This window comes from Myotis lucifugus, unplaced genomic scaffold, assembly GCF_000147115.1.
Source record: "Myotis lucifugus unplaced genomic scaffold, Myoluc2.0 scaffold_241, whole genome shotgun sequence".
In the NCBI taxonomy this organism is placed as follows: Eukaryota; Metazoa; Chordata; class Mammalia; order Chiroptera; family Vespertilionidae; genus Myotis; species Myotis lucifugus.
Window position 1 is genome coordinate 1,569,879 of NW_005871289.1, and position 22,126 is coordinate 1,592,004.

Genomic DNA, 22,126 nt, shown 5'->3' on the forward strand with positions numbered 1-22,126 from the left:
CTTCGGCTGCGTTGAAAACACCAGCATGGTAAAGAATTTAAGGTGACTTCAGTGAGCCCTTCGTAAGACTTTTTTATAAGGATTAAGGGAGATGTGGACAGTATAGGCAATTCCAGATTCAGATGATTTTCTGGATCTCCTAAAAAGCCATAGTAAATTTGAAGGCAAAGTTAATCACATAGGTCTTCACACTGAGGGTGTCTTTTGTGTACAGGTAAGCGCCCCAGATGTTTATTTACCAACAGGAGGAGGAGAGACAGAGAGACGGACTCTGAATGGAGCCAACCCAGAGAGGAAACTGCAGGAACTCACCAGGGAGGCTTGCTGCTGGAGCCACTGGCAGAGAATGTGTTCCCTAATTAGGGAGCCCGCCCAGGCTTTAGGGATGGGGCGGTGGCGACCCCTGCTGGTCGACTTAAAAAAGTCTTCTGCGTCTTTCACAGGGAACATGTATGTGTGTTTTCTATTAGGCTTTCCAGAAACTCATAAATGGTTGTAAAACCCATTGTGCTAATAGAAAGAACGACATAAATGCTGACTGAAGCTATTAATGCTGGTTGTAGTTTATGTAGCAGACTGCATAAGGCTGAAAACTGTGAGTTTTTTATGGTGACTTTATAACAGGTTATTTTTAAGTATCAGGCCATAGATTAGGTTAAGTGCTGATGTCCAAACATTTGGAGTGAGCTGGTCAGGGGAGATTCTAACTTCCTCGGGGAAGGGGAGGGCATCTGTCCTAGTGCTTAGGCCTAGAAACTTTTCTCCTCCACCCTCGCTTCCTCCAAACACTCAGGCTGACACGATTTAACCACACTTTGTCTTGCTTCATCCTCAAAGGCCCACATCTTTTATACAAGAGCCGTTAACAAATTTAAAAACAGCCACCCTGCCACCACAACTGTAAATGTAAATAACTACTGGTTTTAGTCATTCTGTGACTGTCCTAAGTTTGCTGCCGGCTGCCCATTCTTTCATTTGTTAAGCTGGTATCTACGGAGAGCCTACTGTGGGCCAGGCGTGGTGCCCCTGGTCCCTCCAGGATTGCTGAGTCCAATGGGGAAGCTGGGTTGTTGAGGATATTTAGGGAAACACACAGGGTAGTTGCTCAATGAGTATCTGTTGGTTTATGACCTGATTGGATCACAGTTTCCTAAATGACCTACCTGCTCTTGCTTAGAAACTCAGCACCACATGCATTTTACATAATGGGTTACAGTCACTGTATGAAGAGCACAGACCCTGAGCCAGCCCCCGGGTTGGGGTCCTAGCTCTGCCATGTACTGGCTTGGGCAGGCTGCTTAACCTCATGTGCCTCAGTTTCCTCAGCTACAAAATGGAAATCATAACACGGCACGGCATGTAAGGTTACAGTCAGTCATGCCTGCAGAGGGCTCAGGACGGTGCCTGGCATGCCGTGAGTGGCTCTGAGGTGCAATTCATGATGATGCTGGTGTATAAGAACCAAAGCATACAGAACTGGGAATACCTTCTTCGGGTTGCAAGAGAACAGTCTGCTTGGTGAGTACTGCCCTGGCTCAGCCTCCGCCCCGAGGAAGTCATCCGAGATGAATCTGCAGGCTTCTCTTGCAGACTCAGCCGGTCCTTTCACCTGACTGCTGCCCTGACCACAGCCCCACCAGAGCGAGCCTCCTTCCTACCAGTGCGATGGGCAGCCATAGAGGGGAGGCTCAGCAGGGGCTGGGGGTGGCTGCTACTTCTGTAGAATTCCCCAGATATGCCGCAATTATACCCGCCACCCCTTTGCTTACAGCAGTTCTCTAGCTGCCCTCACTTGCCTCCATGCAGATTAGTCTGGGGGGAGGAGCTATTATTCACTGAGTGTTTTAGTTGCACAGCTTTGAAAGTAAGAGTTGGAAGTAAGAGTGTAGCAGATTAACAGTGCGGTTTTATGCTTCCCAAAAATCTAGGTGGGGGATTTGATCACCCCAAAGGAGAGGTTGAAAGAGTGTGTCTTCTCTGTTGTTGTTGTTGGCGGGGCTAGATCAGATATTTTCACCATCGTTTTTAAAAACCACCTTAAGTTAAAAGTGAATCATATGCAAGAATTCATTCTTGCGCAGAGGAAGTGCCCCTGACCTTGAAGTGTCAGGTTAGGCCCTTCCAACACCTCTCGGGTAATGAGCAGGCAGGGGAGGGGCATGGTGAAGCACTTGAGTTATGGTTCATTCATTCATTTAGCACATGTTATGGAGCACCTGCTCTGAGCCGGGTGCTGAGCCGGGCTCTCGGGACAGTCATGATGAGGATTCCCACATGGAGACCACTGCCCGAACCCTCTTCCTGAGCCCCTTGGACCAGCAGCAGCAGCAGAGTCACCTGGGAGCTCTCAGGTCCCACCCCGGACCCTCTGCATCAGCATCCACATTGGGACAAGACCCCCAGGGGACTCAAATGTGCCTCCAAATGGGGAAACAGCCTGGACAACAAGACAAGCATCATGACAGATAACTCCCAAACAACTGCGTCTCTCTAGCTCCTGGGGCTGCACAGGCTAAGCTCAGGAGGGGCCGAGGTGGGTGGGTGCCTTCCTGAAAGGCAGCTCTAGAGCACATTTGAAAAGAAGGTTAGGGTTCTAGGGCCAAAGTTCTGCGTAGCAACTGTTTTCCCCCAACCAATGATCCTCTCTAAGCGGCTGATACCTTCAGAATTCCAGACCAGACTTAACCCCTGGTTTCAATTCTTATGTTTTACTGTTATTTCATTTGCAGCCAAAGAGCGTAACCAGCGAGGGAAGCCTGGCTCTCCTGTGCCCGTCACTGGCCCCAGGTCTGTGGACAACGGTTCCACGCGTCAGCCTCTCTCCGGTGAAACGGAGAGAACATTGCCATCCCGGGAGGCAGTGATGGATCGGACAAGGAAAGTGTATAATTGTCTGAAGTTTTGTTGGAAGGTTCACACACCACCTGGATTTCACATCCTGTGATTGTCAGCCCCGCTACCAAATATGGGGGAACCCAAGCTACATGCCCTTTACCCAGCGCCCTTCTCCGCAGAGCGTCTTCAGAGAGGAGGGGAAGCTTTACCCAAAGCGAGGTTCTGATCACAGATGAGGGGTCAGAGTGCAGCCCTCCTTATAAACCAGCTACACTGGTGCAATGTAGACGCCCCCACAGACACCATCGTGCTTCAAGGCGAAGCTGGGAGACCATGTCATGCAACCTCATGCACATTTTTTTCGAGATTAATGGATACATGACCCTGTTGATTTAAAGAGATATGTAATGGCCCCTGCTAGTGCACAGAAATTGCAGAACACGTATAAGCTCTGAGAGAGAGAGAGAGAGAGAGAGAGAGATTGAGCTCCCTGTGTAGACGGCACAAAGACAAGAGGTGTTGGTTGCACAGGATGAGGTAGCAGTAGCCAGAGGTGCAAGAGCATTTAGCTCTTGTTCAAATTAGTCCTTTAAAGTTCCCTTCTTCCCCAGGCCTTGCTATGAGGCCAGGCCAGGCCAGGCCAGGAGAACTGCTTCTGGTCAGACTGTGGGAAATTCCCCCACATGGAAGGGTGTTGGTGGTCTCCGCGCTCCTCCCGCCGGGAGCCCACAGAGCTAACACGCTCCTCCACTAATGAATGCGCCCACCCACGCAGGACCCTCTCCCCCCTCCCGCCCCCCTCCCCGGGCTGCCCCCTTCCACCAGCCACGTGGCCACCGACCGCTTTCCTTATGACCGCCCAAGGATTCATTTCAGGAGCAACGTCTGTTAAATTATAAATTGCCAGCATCTGCCTCAAGAAGGAGCCAAATCCAAGACCCTCTGGAGGAATCCCCTGGGCCATCCTGGGAGGTGCCAGCGGGAAGCAGCGCCCCTTCCCCTCCCTCTGGCTCTTGGCCTCCAGGCCCCTCCTCGCAGGAGGGCGTGCATCCTGCAGGGCGGGCGCCAAACCTCGGAGGTGGGTCCCTCGCAGCCAGGTTATTTGTTTTTCCTTGTAAGAATGCGAATCAAAGCAAAACTTCCACCCAACAAACAAACAAACACAGCACCCCGAGCTGGCTCTCCGGCCCCTGCACGCAGGGTGGCCGCGGAAGGCAGCCTGAAGGGTTCCTTTGTGACCAGAGGCGCTTTCTGAAAGGAGACGGCGATGGCTGCTTTATGAGGAAGTGGCAAGACCTCGTTATCCTCACCACCCAGCAGGGTGGGCCGGGGACCACCCGGAGCGCCACGGGGAGAGCCCCCGCCTGAGCCCTTCTCCAGGGTTCCTTGGGCCTGAGTTGGGACCCAGCTGTCTTCCTCCAAAAGAAGGGGTCTGCCCTGTGACAGAGCAGACACAGGGCCCCGCTGCCACCTCGCCGACTTCTGCTTCTGAGCAGTGCAATTAGGACTCCTGTTCCTACCACTTTTTACAGAGCATGAGGCTGGCTGTGCAGTGGGGACCCTGCCCGGCCCCTTGGAGAGGCCGGGCCTGCAGACTGAGCCCCCCCCTGTAACGTGGGGCTGAGGGCCGGGGGAGGAAGAGGAGAAGGAAATCGGCGCCCTGTGATTGAAGTGGCCTGGAATAATAAATACACACACTCTCTTTTAAACATGGCTCGCCACATCCTGGGGAATCTGGAAAAATGCTCCCCCTCGCCTCCCCGACACCCCGCTTCCCCCACACCCCCCGACGGCAGTTTGCTTTCATGCCGCGCGGAGAGAAAGCATGAGCCTCTGACAGACGGGGGCTTGTTGGTTCTGGGCTAACAGCCCTCCCAGGCCGCTCTGCACCCTTTCAAACACTTTTCTATTTTAGGTTAAGGAAGTTCATAAAAGTCAAGATCGGAGGTGGTGGAAGAGGGAGAGGAAAAGGAGAAAGACGAGGTTGGTGGCAGCGTGTCATGGGGCAGCCGGCGAGCTCTGGAGGATCCATGGGGCCTGGTGGACAGATGGGTGTGGGGGACAGATGATAACAGGTGGCCCTGAGCCCCTGAAGGAAACCTGCTCTCTTCTGGGACCCCCAGGCCAACGCTCAGGCAGAACTGACTCTAGCAGATGTTTGAAAACCCACAGGACTCCTTATGGGAAGCATGATTAGCTGTGTCTGGCGCTGATTCCTCCACCGGCCAGAAGAGGGCAGCACAGGCGCCAACATTACACTAAAAGCTGGGTTGCCTGTGAGGAGGGCTCCTGAAATCAACAAGAGCAGCCCCAGTAGCTGTCACATGCTGGTGCCTACTGTGTGCCAGGGACTGTCCTTCCTGCTCTAATGCGTCCGTTTGTTTAATTAACGTGACAATGCCACAAGAAAGAGCCCTGTTATAATCTCCACGTCGGAGATGAGGAGGTTAGTGTAGCCTGGGGCTGCCTAACACCGAGCTCAGCAGATTACAGTCCGGGGTCAAATCCACCCGCTGCCTGTTTTGGCACGGCCCTCGAGCTAAGTATGTTTTTGTTTTTTCACATTTTTGGATGGTTGGGAAAAGTCAAAAGAAGAAAACTATTTCCTGACACCTGAAAATGATGTGAGATTCAAATGTCAGGGTCCATGAACCAAGTTTTCTTGGAACGGCCGCATTCATTGTTTACAGTTCCAGCAGCAGAGCCCAGCAGTTGTGACAGCCTGCAGGGTCTGCAAAGTCCAAAATATTTACCATCTGACCCTTTACAGAAAGAGTGCCGGCTCCTAACCTCAGAGGTACGTGCTACCTCCAGGCAGGAGACAGCAGCAGACCTGACAGGTCACTGGGCATGGAGCTGGGACAGCCAGCCCAGAGCCAGGAAGCAAGGCCAACCTTGACCCACTTTCTTTCCACAAGGTGGCTCAAGGTCAAGCAGAAGGGAGGCTTTGACCTTTCACTGCAGAGCCTCTAGGAAGTGGTAGAATGTTCAAATGAGAAAGGGCTATGGGAATCAACTACCATATCTCATCAAGACTAAGATGCGCATTGTTTTTTCACATTTGACACCTCTGAAAGCAATATATTCTAGTTTAAGTGAAAGAATTTCACTTAAACAACAGTGTCTTACAATAGGTCACACCTTAGAGGAGGCAGGTCCAGCCTCCTTCATACCCTCCCATGGATGGGACACTCATTTCTTTAGTTGACAACAAATTTCATTATAAACTTCTTAGCATTGACCTGAAGTCTGTGAGCCTCCATTTTCTTTACATCAAATGGGGACAGTCTTAGTTTAACATAGTTACGTCAAGGGTCTTACAGATTGGATTCCGAGTGAGGGGTACATGCTGGAGGGAGCACTTTGACCACTGGTGTGGGAGGAGAGAGCAGGCTGCAGGGGCCTCGGTCTGTGGGGGTGGTTCCCCAGGCTGCCAGGTGGGAAGTAGGGGTGAGCTTGTGTGGACACAAACCACTGAGAATATGACAGGGAAAGAAAGATTGCAGTGCTACAGACAGATTCGTGTTCCATCAACATCGGCAGAGGCACCTTTCAGCAGAGAGAAACCAGGAGCAATTTGAAGATTGGGGCCTGAATGGAAGAAGGAGACCAGGCCGGAAGGAGGAACTCTCAGCTGGTTTGGCTGTCCTTCCTTTCCCCTGAGCTCTGGGAGATGGTGCAGGAGCACCCTGCCTGATACTGTGATAACAACCACATGGAACCCTTCAGTCGCGTGTCCATCAAGAACTATTTCCATTAAGAATGATCGTCCCCTGCCCTGGCCGGTGTGGCTCAGTTGGTTGGGAGTCATTCCATGCACCTAAAGGTCGCCAGTTCGATTCCCTGTCAGGGCACATGCCAAGGTTGTGGGTTGGGGATTCGGTTGGGGTGTGTACCGGAGGCAACCGCTTGATGTTTCTCTCTCACATCCATGTTTCTCTCTCTCCCTCTCTCTCTCTCTAAAAATCAATAAAAACATTTTTAAAAGCCCTCCCCAGTTTGGCTCAGTGTATAGAGCGTCTGCCTGTGGACTGGAGGGTCCTAGGTATGATTCTGGTCAAGGGCATGTGCCTCAGTTGCAGGCTAGATCTCCAGCCCTGGTCAGGGTGTGTGTGGGAGGCAACCAATCGATGTGTCTCTCTCACATGGATGTTTCTCTCTTACTCTCCACCTTCTACTCTCTCTCTAAAAATCAGTGGGAAAATATCCTTGGTTGAGGATTAACAACAACAACAACAAAAACATTTGAGAAAATATAAAAAGAATGATTGTCCCATGATGAGATGAGCTCGCCGAGGTTTCTAGAGTGCCCGAGTCTTCTTCAGGATATGTGGCTATGGTTGTCAGTTTTCTCAGAATAGGCCCAGCGAGCATCCTGCTTGCTTCTGGCTCCCGGGGAGTGAAGTTACTGACAGGGGCCTTAGGGAAGAGGAAACCTGGGTCCTTGTTTGGAAACTGCTTTGTGGTTAATGGTGACTCTTTAGTTCTGGCGGAGGATCTGGGGCGGGAGGCGGTGGGGATGTGATGCACACCCCTCCTGCCCACAGTGGCAGCCACACCTGGATTTGGACTGGGGGGGGGGGGGTAGGAACAGAAGGTTCAGCCAGACCAGGTGCTTTTCCGTTGGGGACACATGTCCTGGATTTTCTGGGACCAGTACCAGCTTCTAATAATTTGATTCATTTTAATGAAGGCAACTTGTTAGACATCTGATTTTCCAATTGGAAAATATAGCCACTATACTTATAACAAATGAAGGGCCAAGCCAGGGAGACAACTCCATCTGAGTCTGGGACTTGCCCTCTAAGCTTAGCACTGCATCCAGCATGTCCTGCGCACCCAAGGAAGGTTTGCAGGAAGTTAGAAGGAGTTTACAAGGACAAACATTTCAGGAGGAGTATGTTGAGAGATCACAGTGTCTTCCCTCAGTGGACCCTTCCCTCAGGCTGCAGATAATACAAAGAGACAAGCATAGGCAGGCTGCTCTGAATCTTGAAAATGACGAAGAGGAGCAGGAAAGGTGGTGACATGGGCCTCAGGCTGCAGGGAGGTCTCCCGGGTCCTCGAGAGAAGATGGGGAGAGCCCTAGCTAGTTTGGCTCAGTGGATGGAGACCTTGCGGACGGAAGGGTCCCAGGTTCGATTCCGGTCAAGGGCACATGCCCAGGTTGCAGGCTCGATCCCCAGTAGGGAGCGTGCAGGAGGCAGCCAATCAATGATTCTCTCTCATTGTTGATATTTCTCTCTCTTTCTCCCTCTCCCTTCCTCTCTGAAATCAATAAAAATACATATTTTTAAAAAGGAGAGAAGAAACATGGCCTTCAGGTGTGGAGAAGGCACCTGTGAAGACCAGAGGGTGGGAGGGTGCCTGCAGGGGGCGCTGGAGAGAGGTCACATCTGCTGGAAGCCAGTCGCCTGGCGTCTGCAGGCAACGGGGAAGGGGAGTCACAGAGGGAAAGGCCAAAGAAAACGAAAATAACAGCTCCTCCCGCCTGCGACTCAAGCCCCCAAATCAGGAATATTTGTTATTCTTCTGGGAGAGCCAACTGTAGGGTCTCTGCTGCCTGCTGGCGGTGGCCGGCCGCTGGCGTGGAGCATGGGGGCTCTGGGAGCTGCTGTTACTGTTCGCTCACCTGGATTGACCCCTGGGACATGCAGCACGTCCAGAAACAAAGTCCTGTTTCCCCACAACCCAGGGGTGGCGGTGGGGGACCCCCCCCCTCCCGCCCCGTGAGAAGAAGGCGAGCCCTTGCAGCATCTTACTCAGTGTGGGGTCTGGAGACTGTCATCAGGAAGTCCGTGCTCCATTTAAATGGAGTGAAAAGCAAGTTTGAGAAGGGGATGCGGGGCGTGCGGGGGGTGCGGGGGGGCGCGGGGGGCGCGGGAGGTGCGGAGGTGGAACCCGTCACTGCAGAGCAAGAGGCCAGCTTTGGCGGTTACAGAGAAGGACAGTGCAGCAACTGACACAAAACTGTGACTTCCCAGTCAGATGCAGCAATACTGAGCTGTAACCGCCAGACCCAGGCGCCACCCCCCCCCCACCCCCACCCCGATCGCTTTGATGTAGACTTTGGAGAGGAGGCGGCAAGTGCACCAAGAAACTGGGGAACAAAGTTAAACAAGCAGAAAGAGACTACATGGGTAGGCGATTTGGAAGTACTAGTTGGGGGAGGGGGGAGTCAGAGACAAATCCATAGTTTTCGATGCGGATATTCACGTTTGTCTCATGTTTGTGATAATAATAAAGTTAACATTTAGTGAGCATGTACTATGTGTCAGGTGGGGCGCTAAAGGATTTGCAGGCAGCGACTTGTAGAATGAATGAATCTGCATTACAAACCTTGGATACGCTGTCAGTTGCCTTATGTGGCAGCTGAAGAACTGCAGGGGTTGTTAAGTCTCTTTTCCCCGATCCCGAACAGGCTCAGAGAGTCAGTCCCTCGGCAGAGCTGTGCAGCTGGGAGTGGCTGGCCTGGAATTCAAGCCAGGCCAGCAACCGCCGGTTTATATGTTTCTGCCCCCATTCGTTCATCACAGGCAATAGACTTTGTTGCATTTGTCTTGGCATCTCTAGAATCTAGCACAGTGCCTGGCACACAAGAAATGCCCTACACATGGGCTCAGACTTGTCGCCACTCCATGCAATCTGTGCTTGTTGAATGAATAAAGGAATGCCTGAACCTACATTCTAACTGATGACTCTCTCGTGTGCTAGCTATGGGTGGCTGCCCCAGTGGGGTCTGGATTCCGGTAGCTGAGGACTTTGGAGGAATTGTGGAACAGCAAGGGTTTTTTAATATATTTTTATTAATAATTTTAGAGAGGAATGGAGAGGGGGAGAGACATAGTAACATCAATGATGAGAGAGAATCATAGATCGGCTGCCTCCTGCACACCCCACAATGGGGATCGAGCCCACAACCCAGGCATGTGCCCTGACCCGGGAATTGAACCATGACGTCCTGGTTCATAGGTCGACACTCAACCACTGAGCCATGCCAGCCGGGCAGCAGGGGTATTTTAAATGGTGCTCCTGTGCCCACCCTGGGTATGGAGAGGTGATCCACCCTGCAGACCACATCACAGTGCTGGGGTGAGAGGGCAGGAAAGGATCAGGACCGTGACCAATGTAGGCACAGGAGGCTGGGACATTAGGTGGGGAGATGGTGGAAAGGGAGGAGGGCTCTGCTCAGAGAAAAAAGCCAAAAACACAAAAGGAACCATCTGAAGAAAGGACATTGGAGAGACAGGTGCAGAGCCGAAGATGCAGGGGGAGATGGAGGGTGGTGCAGGAGGGAGGTCATAGGAAGGCTGGGTCTAAGGCTGATGCCAACCTGAGATCTGCGGAGGCTGCCCCCCACCTCCTACAGAGCTCTAAGGAGCAGACAGGGGGTGTGCACTGTCTCAGAGGACGGGGGACTGGGCTGTGTGCGGGGCCATGGCGCTGCTCTCTGCAGGAGGTTTGACCTCTGGCTTCTGAGCCTAAGAACCTTGGACCCATTGACCACAACCAGGGGGCATGGGGTCAGGGAAGGGAGGGGCGTGGGCCAGCTATGGTTACAAGGGTTACAACGAAGGACGAGCATGTGGGGTCCTGTTAAAAGGCAGAAGAGAACAGCGCCAGGGACTCTGATCTGGGGCTGGACGCTGGGAAAGCAAAACTGCAGGCGCTTGGAAATGTGCAAATGAGCCAGGGGGAGAGGAGTCACAAGGGCAAAGCCCTCAGGAGAAAAACAGGGCGAAACAGAAGAAGAGGAAACAATGAAAGTTGGACCGTGTGGCGTTTATAGGAAATGGATACTCAATGCTCAGTGGAAACGGTGGCTCTGGCTTTGTGGATGGGAGGACGGCAAGTGTGGATACTGTGTGAATTCTGTTTATAACTTGGAGAAGCTGGAAGGCTCCGAGGAGCTGCACTCTCTGAGGGTGACAAGTATGAAGCAAAATGTTTGTGGCTGGGAGGAGAGGGCGCTGGATGTGGAATCTGAAAACTAGGGTCCGGAGCCAGCTCTGTGGGTTTGAGGGGAGGCAGGGACAGGCCCCGGCCCTCTCGTTTGCCTCTGCAGCCCCGGCCAGAAGTGGCAGAACCCACCCTTTCACACGATGGTGTGCGGGCTGCCTCAGTTTCCCAGGATGACAATGGGGTACCTCACGCTGGGTGGCTTACAACAGGAATCGATTCCCTCGGTTTTAGAGTCCAAACGTCCAGAATCAAGGTGTCGGCAGGGCCACAGGCTCTAGAGGGGAAGCTGTTCTTCCTCTTTCAGCCTCTGGTGGCCCCATGGGGCCCGCAGCTTGTGCCTGCTGCCCTCCCGTCTCTGCGGTCTTCACGTGGCCTCCTGCCCTGTGTCTCTGTGTGCCCTCTCCTCCTTTTATAAGGACACCAGTCATCGGATTTAGGGACCACACTCAATCCAGGGCGAGCTCATCTGGAGACTCTTTACTAATTACATCTGCAAAGACCCTTTTTCCAAATGAGGCCACACTCTGAGGCCCTGGGTGGACATGAATTTGTGGGGGACACTACTCACCCCACCACAGGGTCCAAATGCAACAAAGCAGGGGCACTGAATATGTTCAAAGTATTTTCCACATCCGTCTTCTTCTGGTCCCTGAAAGACTGCTCTCCTCCTAGTGCCTCCTCATGCACCGCGAATGGCTGCCATTGTCCCTCCACAGGTCCAGCCTCCCAGGCAGGCACTGCAGGCCCTGACCCCTTTTCCTGGTTCTGCTGCTGGTGTTTTCCCACCCTCCCCGCAGCATCCACCCAATGTTTCCAGACAACTGACTCCCTTTCAACCGTTATGACGCAGCGGAAACTTTTTCAAGAAGCTTTCTCAAAGGCCCTGTCGGTAAATCCCTCCTGCTGCTCTGAGCACCTTTGGCAGATACTGTTTCTCCAGGACAGTTAACCGGCTCTTCAGACTCCCTTGGAATAAGCCATCATTTACCTGTCTTGTCACTTGACATTTGGGAAAGTTAAGCCTTTTCTTCTGCATCGACCAGGCCTCAGAGGATGGGAGAGTCTTTTTCTAGTTCTTTCTCTGGAATCTAGTTCTGTGCCTGGCACAATCCAGGTCCTCAGTAACTTACTGAATTATTTACTTCTCGCTGCACCAACTCTGCACCTGCCAAAATTTCTTCTTCAGCCACGCGTGGCTGCCTGTCCTGGTCACCTGGGTACAAAGCAGCGATTTGAACCTTTCTCACCTCCTGGCACATAAACTCGTTAGTAAAATTCTGCGGCACACCAAAATATATATTGTATTTTTTTGCCAATCTGACCAAAAAAACCCCAAAACAAACAGGTATAATTTTGGTTCATTCACACTGGATGGCTATTGCTGTGTTGGCTGCTGTCATTTTGTTTTATTTGACAACCTAAGGGAAAAGAGGTCTGTGTCCCTGACTAGTCAGGAATTGCATGTTTTAAAAGTTCTGGCGGCACACGGGTCAGAAATCGCTGGTCTAAAGCAATGCCTTCTCCCCTGAGTCCTGGAGGTCTGTCATAAGCCACCTTGCTCTGGTCCACTGTGTGCTTATCTGATGGCCACGCATTCACAGACGCGCATGAAGCGCTCACTCTGGCTCTGGGCTGGGCTTCACCCAGGCGCCAGCCTATAAGGTGATCTCATTCATTCTCCCATTCAGAGGGCAAGCACATGTTCTCCTTGTTCCTTTCCTTCTCTAGGGCCTGCGTTCTAGGTGTCCTACACGCTCAATTGACTGCTCTATTCCAATTGCATCAGTTCATTCTGAAAGGACAATGCCCAAGGAGGCACTGGACGTGCTGTGAGCCTCAGTGAGGCGCTCCAGGCCCTCTGAGAAGCCGCACCAGGGGACCAAGTCCTGAGCTCTGCAGCCAGGGCCACTGGAGGAGCCAGGCTCCGAGAAGTGGTCCCCCGCCCCCTCGGCCCCTGCCTTCAGCCTTCCCCACTGTGGTGACTGCGCTGTCCCACCAGCGCCTCTGACAGCCCCGAGAAGTCTTCCAGGGACCAGAGGAAGCTGTTGTTCCAGCAGGACTTCCTGAGAGCACAGCCAGGGTTGTGAATTTGGGACAAGTGGTCCATAGTATGCGGAGGAGGGACCCTCCTGTGCACTAAGGCCGACTCAGCATGCACACTGCATCCCTCCCCCCAATCCAGCAGTAAGGCCCGCGGCCTTTCCTCCCGCACTAGCCAGAAAGCAGGATCGACAAGCCCTGCCCTGTGTCTAGGGGATGGGGCGAAGCACACGATCAGCAAGCAGCACTGCTCCCCGGTGCCTCTCTGAACTGAGTATCTGAGATGCCCTGGGCAGGGACAGCGCGGCCAGGGGGTCTTGGTGTCCGGGAGTCACTCACCAGCGTTGTTCTGCTGCTTGGTGTTTTTGATGTAGGCAGAGAACTTGGAGAAGATGTCGATGCCTGCTGTGTTGGATTCCCGGTGCTTCGCAGCCAGCCGGGGGTACCTGCAATGGAAGTCGCGGGGTTCTGGGGTCAGTGAGATTCTTGAGCTCCTTTAGGGGAGACTCTGTTGCTGTCTAAGCAACACCCCTGTATCCAGCTGGATCCACAAACCCCCTGGGTGTTACTCCCACCCTGTAGGAAGGGCAGGCATCTCAGCCCTCGTTCACCGATGCAGGACATGGAGGCCGGTGAGCTGCCTGCAGGGACAGTCTGGAGGCAGGAACCAAAACACCATTCAGAGGGCCCAGGAGGTGCCGAATTCCTGGACCACCAACAACAATGCACCAATGAAAGGCCCAAATCAAAACTCTCCTCAGACTTGGCTCTGTATCAGGCGAGGTCCCTGACACACAGTAAAATCGCTACCCACTGCCAGGCCCCTCATTATATCCTGGAGCAAATTCTGGGAGCAAGGAGATGCTAGGCGCCTTGCCACTGAGGCCTCAAAACCACTTCCTGAAAGGAAGGGGACCACGGTCCTCTTCTGAAACATCCTCTGCGCACTCCTTATCTGTGTGCCGGGAGCTCAGCACCGGGCTCCAGCAGCACCAGCAGTGTTTTCTTTCTTTTTTCTTTTTAAATATATATATTTTTATTGATTTCAGAGAGGGAGAGAGATAGAAACATCAGTGATGAGAGAGAATCATTGATCGGGTGCCTCCTGCACACCCCCTACTGGGGATGGAGCCCACAACCCAGGCATGTGCTCTTGACCAGAATCAAACCTGGGACCCTTCAGTCCGCAGGCCGATGCTCTACCCACTGAGCCAAACCGGCTGGGGCGAGCGTTTTCAATTGTGTCATTTCTAAGCGTAGATACAGATTTGCGAGGATCCAGCCCCTCTCCCTTGCACATTCTTTCCTTTTGAAGCCAGAAGAATATAAAAGGTGCACTGGGGTTAGGACTGTTTACCATTGAGATAATAGTCCTTGAGACAGAATGAGATGAACTTGCCTGTGTGGGAATCCATGGGTTTGACCCCATTCACACCATTAAAATGAACAATTCTAATTTATATATATATGAGGCCCAATGCACAAAATTTGTGCAAGAGTCGGCCTTCCTTCCCCCAGCTGCCGGCATTGGCTTCCCTCTGGCACCCAGGACCCGGGCTTCCCTCACAGCCTCGGCTTCATCTGGAAGGTTGTCTGGTCTAATTAGCATAGTACACTTTTATTATTATAGATTTCACATGCATTCTGTGTGTTTGGCCAGGCCAGGGTGAGAGGAGATATAAGACAGTGCATGATTGTCTTTATCATCAAATCTGTGAACCTTTGTGATCTCTGGGTGAATAACTGCCAACTGTGAGCTGTTTGGTTGCTTTATATTTGAAAAGCAAAACAGTTTTTTTATTTAATGTTTAAAATAATTTGAACCAAAACGCCTTTAAAAATTATTTGTTGTTCTTTCATTTTTCTGCTTCTCCACTGGCCCATTAGCTAGGACTGTCCACTCTTGGGCCGTGTAGGTAGCTGTTTAATTTCAGATAGACTCTGCTGTTTTACCCTCAAAGCCCTCAAATCCTTCCTGAGCCTTGGCTGAACACCATGGATGAACTCTCTCCATCCACCAGGAGGGGGCGCTCTGCGCCTGTTCTGCACACACCTGATTTTCCAAGTGTTACTGGGAATTTATCAAATTCTCTGCTCTGATTGGGGGCACAGAGCAAGCTTTACTGCAAGATGCTAGGTAATGTACCAAGACCTGGGAATTTAGGATAACCCTTTCCTATTTTCGCCTTCTTGCGGAGATTCTGGCATGCTCTTAGAATTGATTGCCTTAAGTTATTAATAGATACCAAATGCTTTGTTTTTGCTTGATAAGGTAATAATGGAAAGAGAAAGGGGCCTAGGAAATGCATTTTTATTTAGGTTTGGGTTTGTTAGGTGTGTGTTTTTATAATGCCATCATTTGTTCACACTTCCAGTAACTGATCATTTCTCCATGATCAGTCTGAGACAAACATGGGTGGGTGGTACCCGATCCAAGAGGGAGGACAAGGTCCACGTGGTCAGGGAGACCTCAGTAGAGCTGTTTGTTTTTTAAGCACTAGGACTCATTGAGACCTTACTGTAGAGCAGTATGCCCCACGTGAAGTTTGTGCTTATGGGGAGTGTGCCTTCAAATATGAATCTCACAGATTTCAGTAGCTAGACTTGAGGAGGTTACTGTGTGCACGATATTAAGTATGTTTATTTCAGCTCCATATTCACACTATATTTTAAATAGGCAATAGGTGGGCTACAGAGTCCATCCTCTTTCTCCAAAAGGCTAGAGAATAGTGTTCCACTCATAGAAACATCTTTGAAATAAGGTTGTGATGTCTGGTGACAGTCAAGGCAGCGGCGAGTTTCTCTAACTCAGAGGTTAGCAGTCTACAGCCAGCAGGCCAAATCCAGCCCATCTGTTGACACGATTAAAAAAAATCAAAAGAGGGATATTATCTTGTGATGTGTGAAAATAACATGAAATTCAAATGTCAGTGTTCATGGAAAAAATGTTTATTGGAACACGGCCACGTCCATTCATTCACATACTGTCTACGGCTGCTTTCGCTTTATAAGAGTGGGGCTGTGACCGAGACTATAATGGCCCACAAAGCCAAGCATACTCCCTATCTGGCTCTACAGGAGAGTTTGTGGACCTCTGCTCTAACTAGTGAACATTTTTCTCCATTGTTTTTAAGATATCTTATTTCAAATGTACTCATCTTAGACATGCACTTCAGCTTCATTCTGGGAAGTAAAACAGTTGCCCCCTCCAACCTACTTCCCCCCCCAAAAAAATCTTTCTTTTGTAAATAGTAGCAAAAATGCATATATAATTGTAGACGGAAGGACTCTCACTGGCCTAGAGTCCCAACTGACTTTTCATTGACCAGACATTGACCGCCACGCCACTGAAAAAGGGCCCCAGTGCAAGTAAATCAACATGCAGTACGTGCCTACCAGCAGCCAGGCCTTGACCCTGATGTTGGGGCTCCCCTGGAGAAAAAGAGAGTCAGTCTTCCTGTCCTTGTGGAGTGACCTTTGCTGATTTCAGGGACTCCCCGGGCAGCTTAAGTGTTAACCTTCCTTTTTCTAATGAGCTGAAAAGTGAGTGGACTTGCCCTCTGTCCCTTCTCCATTATCTCTGCTTCCTCGTCTCACCAAACCTTCCCCGAGAAGCAGGCTAATGGCTTCCGACTCTTCCGACCCTTGATTGTGAGCTGCTTGCCTTGTCCTGTCTCTGCTACTTAAGCAAATGAGCCTTGGAGGTGGACGGAATCTGGCTTATTCATTAAAAGACACCCACTGGGATCTGTGGTTTTAAGATCTAAGCTCACCCGTTGTCCTTACGGTCACAAAAGAGGCATTGACTTCTTTTTCTCAATGAGCTCTTACACTGTCAGTCACTAGGATAAGTAGCACTATCTTCTACAATAGTCCCTTGAAATCAACATTATGGTCATCATTCTATAGATGTGGGAACTAAATATTAGAAATATTTTAAGCCCTGGCCAGTGTGGCTCAGTTGGTTGAGCGCAGTCCCATGCACTGAGAAGTTGCTGGTTCAATTCCCAGGCTCAATCCCTAGTAGAGGGCATGCAAGAGGCAGCCAATTGATGTTTCTCCCTCTCCCTCTCTCTCTCTCTAAAATCAATAAAAACATTTTTTTAAAGGACAGGTTTTAAGTAATTGACCTGTAGCAGAGACCACTCATGCTCAATAAGTATCCATGTGTTACTCTGCATTTCCCAGCTTCTCACTGTCAGTTTGGTTGGGGGTCATGTGACTGGATCCTCACCAACAGGATGTCGCCAATTGACTCCTCCCAATTGATTTCTTTTTTTTTTTAAATCCTCACCCAAGGGTTTTTTTTAAAAAAATTGATTTGAGAGAGAGAAAGAAACATCAGTTGGTTGCCTCCCTGCATGCACCCTGACTGGGCAATCTGGGCATGTGCCCTGACAGGGGATTGAACCCTTGACCTTTTGGTGTATGGGACGATGCTCCAACCAACTGAGCCACAGCAGCCAGGGCTCTCCCTATTGATTTCTCCACCTCCAACTCTTCCAATCTCTGCCCTCCTCATCGCCCTGCCCCCAACCCGGAAAGTAAGCCTGAAAACCGACTCTCCAGCACATTCACTTAGAACTTTTCATGTACCCTACAGGATAAAGTCCGAGCTCTATACATAATATTATTTTTCTATTAAAAAAAAGAACTTTGGCGATTGTCTTATTCCCTAATTATAATTCAATATAACAAACAGGTCCAGTTCCAGCTACTTTTAGGCCCCATCTGCCCTTTACTGCTCTTTTCCATGGGGAGCAGCTCACGTACCTGACAGGAAGCTACAGCCCCTGGTCTCCCCTCCCTGTGCCCTTTCTCAGAAGAGATGCTGCTCTCAGTCCGTTTTCTCATGTTTAATTATAACCTCAGACCAGACCTGGTCCAATTGGCAGCTCTTATTTATGCCTTCGTGTGGCTTTGAGTTGTGGGTTGCCTCTCTCCTGGCTTATTTTCATTTCATTAGCCTTTCAGCTCTCCTGAAATGAGGGAGATTTTGCCTTCACATGGGGGTCTTCCAGGCAAAGTGAACTGGAGAGAGGACTTCTTTAGGGGGATGGAGGGGTGCTGACCTCCCCAGTGCTCCCGAAGCCATTCTTAGGGGGAGTGGTCTGCCCACTTCACAGGGCGCCCACTCTTGGAGTTGGACTTTATGGAGCAGTTTTGAGACTGGCAGCTCTTTGGGGGTGAGGAGGGGTGCCCTGGACTCTCTCTTTGAAAAGAGGGTCCTATGCTCTGAATGAAGGAGGCCCCTTTGGAAATCTGCCCCCTCAACGTTAACACTGTGATATTTTCAGTTCCCACAGGGCCCCTCCCTGCCGTTAGCTGTGGAGATAAACAGCCCATTACTTTTCAGGGGTCAGAGTCTCCTCCAGGAACTCCTCGATCTTATTGACGTCCGTCTTCACGTCCCCGTTGAAGGTCAGGAAGGGCGGATGGGTGCCAGGGGCGAGGTTGTGCAGGTCGGCTGGCTTTCTGTGGAGAGAGCAAGATTCAGGGGTGGCTGACATCAGGGCACCTCATGTTCAGGGCAACCTGGGGTGTGTCATACATTACACTCCCGTGCTGTCCAACATGCCTGTCAGCAAAACGGACTCATGGTGTAGGGTGTGGGGGGGAGGGTTGCTGGAGAGGTTCTGAGGGGGGAGCAAGCTAAGAGGAAGGAGCTGAGTACTATTAAAGACAGAGAGTAATGGCAGGTGACTATGTAATTAGTGCCAAGCGTTCACTACCCAGGGCAGAGGATGGACTTCGCTTTCAAAGGTTCCTTCAGCGCTTAGCTTAACAAAAATGCCCGGCCCAGAATTCCCAACTTTATACATGAATGAATGCAACCCTCGCACCTTTACACTAAGAAGTGTCCTCTGCGTGGCTAAGGGTATATTCAACAGGAAGACGAGTGAGCTTGTGTCTGACAGGAGCCCTGTTCACGCCCACCGGGGCTTCTGGGCTCCCACCAGCTGTGGGGATGCAAGAGAGGGACGGAGCCAAGGCAGGGGGAGAGGGCTGGCAGATGGGGGGAGGCGAGGGAGGGGGCTGCACTGAGAAGAGAGGAGGAAGTGGAGGAATCGCGATGGAGCCTTCCGGAAGCAGGCTGGGACCCCAGGTTCGCCCCAATGCTCTCCCAGGTGCCACACTTGTGGGAGTCCTGAGCGGAAACCAGCAGATGGGGAAACTGAAGAAAAGTAAACAGCGGGAGAAGAGGAATCTGTAATGCTGCAAATTCCTGGCCTAATCAGTCTGGGAGGGGAAGAGAGGAATTTCAATTACGGTGCTGCTCCCATATCGCCCCCCAAGCACACGCTGCCCAGCTGCACCGGCACTTGGAGCTCCTTAGACAACTGAGACTGAAAGTACTTTTAAAATCTAATTTACTCAGTCCCTTTGTTTGCTTTGTACGCGTCCTTCATTTCAGACAATGTAAGAACATTCTTTACCTCCTCCTCCTATTTATGTGTGTGTGTTTTTAGAGCTGCAATGCTTGGGTTCTCAGCTGGGAGGGGAAATCCATACTGATTTTATTTTTTAGCAATTACTTCTGTAGCTTAAAGATACAGAGGGTTTTTGTTTTTGTTTTGTTTTGCTTTTTTGCTTTTGTTCCTGTGACTGGAGAGAACAGTGGCCTCGGGGTCGGGCACCCTGGGAAGTACTGCCCACGGCTGCTGAGGCTCCGTGGGACGTTGCCAGTGGGTGCTGGTCAGCTGTGGTCCTCTCTCTGGTCCTCTTCAGCATTTATGGTTGAAATTAGAAACTTAGCATTTACATACATATTGCCAGGTCGAACTCACGGGTTACTGACTGTGTACCAGCCTCTTGCCCTGACTGATCTGCAGCTCCCTGAGGCAGGGGTGATGCTAAGAACAGCCAACACGTGCGAGCTCTTGCTCTGAGCAGGCCCAGCACCGCGTGCAGATGCTTCACACGGCTGCTCACTAACTCCTCACAGTGACCCTCAGCAAGGCACCACGTCCTGCAGATGAGGGAACCGAGGCTCAGAACAGTAAGGTAACTTGTCCAAGGTCACTCAGCCAGTAAGTGCTGGTGCCAGGAAAAGAAATCAGTTTGGGAAATTGCTAAACTTCTTGTAGTGTATTATATCATACATTAAAAAGTTCCTTAACTATTTATTATCTATACTAATAAAAGGGTAATATGCTAATTAGACCAGAAGACCTTCCAGACAAAGCCATGGTGGTGGGGCCGAGGCAGAGGCGGTTAGGGGCGATCAGGCCAGGAGGGGAGGGCTTTTATACAACGCCCCCAGTGGGGGGGCATTTTGTATCACGCAGGCCAGTGGGGGGAGGGGGAGCAGTTGGGGGCAAGCAGGCCAGAAAGGGGGGCAGTTTGGGGCAAGCAGGCTGGATTGGGCCTAAACCGGCAGTCGGACATCCCCGGAGGGGTCCCAGATTGGAGAGGGTGCAGACCGGGCTGAGGGACACACAACCCCATGCATGAATTTCATGCACAGGGCCACTAGTATATATACATCTTTCTCCCTCTCTCCCTCCCTCCTTGCTTCCCTTCTTTCCTTCTTTTCTCCCTCCCTTCCTCCCTCCCTTCCTTCCTTCCTTCCTTCCTTCCTTCCTTCCTTCCTTCCTTCCTTCCTTCTTATCTTTTGGCAGTGAGAAAGCTTGCTTATCTGTAAAACAGGAGTTGTGATACTTGCTGTCCTCCAGCACAGGGTGTTGCCAGGGTCCGATGTGATAAAAGATATGAAGGAACAGCACAAGCACGTGAGGAATGCTGGGTGGCTCCCTCTGCCATTATGAGCTCCAGGTAACACAAGTCCATGTTTATGGGTGGTAACCAGAGACCTCCTCTTCTCCACTGAAGGAAGCTACCCTCTTCAGTTGTCACAGATAGTAACTTCACAGCAGGTGCATGTTCGTTTATTTGACAGATATTAGCTGGGGTCTAAGTAAATCAGCTGCTATGACTGATACAAGAAAACAAAGCATGACCCCAGCCTCTTCCTGAGGGACTTAAGGTCTCATGTGGAGGACAAAACAAACTTCATAGCTGGTGTGCTGTGAAGACAATGGCATCTGAACCAAGGAGAGTGGGTCTAGAAGCAGCCCCGCCAGTTCAAGATGGCACCTTGGGAAAGTGATTTAAATGTGTCCATCTCAGTTTCCTTTGTATAAATGAAGAAGACAGGCCTTTATAAGGTCATTTATTGTGTGATATTTTTATGGAAAAGCACTCACTAGTTGTAAAGTGCCAATACTGTAGATACCACAGTGGGTGAAATACCAAATGATGACACCAGGCATCAGGGACAAGAGGTGCTGGGGAGTTTGGAGGAGGATGAGTGACAGACGTGTCTGAGAGCGGAGGGGTGGGAGGGGTGGCTTCCCAGGGGAGGGCCAAGCTGCAGGGGCACTGGGACAATCTGTCCTTTCAGGAAAGTGGGGACAGCCTCTGGGAGCATCTGCCAGGTGCTGGAGGCTGGAGAGAACAGGGCAGCAGGAGGCCGTCCAACCTGACAGCGGCTGGAAGGTCAGAGAGAAGCCCTCCGGTCCAAGTTTAAGAACCCATTGTGGCCCTCGAGTCAAAAAGTTTGCCCACCCCTGATCTAGATTCTAGAAGGAGGAAGGCCAGTTTGAAGAGCAAACAATGCAGCTGGCAGCAGTGGGACCTGAACCAGGCGTGGGCTGTGAGAATGAACGAGAGCTTGGAGGTAAGAGATGGCCCAGTGGGAGAGTGCCCTGGCCTGGTCACTGACGGACAATGAAGGTGGCAAGAGCAGGGAGCTGGAAATGCTTCAGCCTAGAAAACGGGAGAACAACGGAATTCAGGAGGGGAGCCCAACTCAAAGGAAATGAACAGATATCATTCTCTACATAAAGAGTTTGAAGTGATCATTGAAAATGCAGGTGCCATAACTAGAAGATAGCAGGTTCTGGGTATAGGCTAATCTGCATAAAGGGGACTGAGCGAAGATGCGAAGCTCACAGGGAAGAAAGTCGAGGCATATGATAAAACATTCAGGGGGTGAGCTCCCAGCGATGCCACACTTAAAGGACAGGTGGTAGAGAGGAAATAGAAAACAAGATTGAAGAGTGTGAGTTAATACAAAATAACAGTGAATAAACTATAATTGAAAAAAAATAATGTGTCTCCTGATAGCAAACAATGCCTGGTATTTTTATGAGGCATTTAAAAAGGAACACTAGTAACGTTCCATCCTGCGTGTATCACCCAGAGCTCTCACTCTAAGGAACCCTAAGGATGGGATGGAGCAGGGGAAATGGGCTGGATCCCAACTCCCTGGAGACTCAGACTCTGG

At 51.0% G+C, this 22,126-nt stretch overlaps 1 protein-coding gene across 2 annotated transcripts in view; it reads right to left on the reverse strand.

Annotated features, from left to right (window-relative positions):
- Positions 1-22,126, reverse strand: part of CLIC5 (chloride intracellular channel 5) — a 154,098-nt gene that overhangs the window by 18,826 nt on the left and 113,146 nt on the right. For both annotated transcript variants that reach the window (XM_023762298.1, XM_006098583.3), the window contains exons 3-4: positions 18,187-18,312; positions 13,177-13,283 (exon numbers count right to left, since the gene is read on the reverse strand). In XM_023762298.1, the coding sequence (XP_023618066.1) occupies positions 13,177-13,283; positions 18,187-18,312 (233 nt within the window). The remainder of the gene's footprint in view (positions 1-13,176; positions 13,284-18,186; positions 18,313-22,126) is intronic.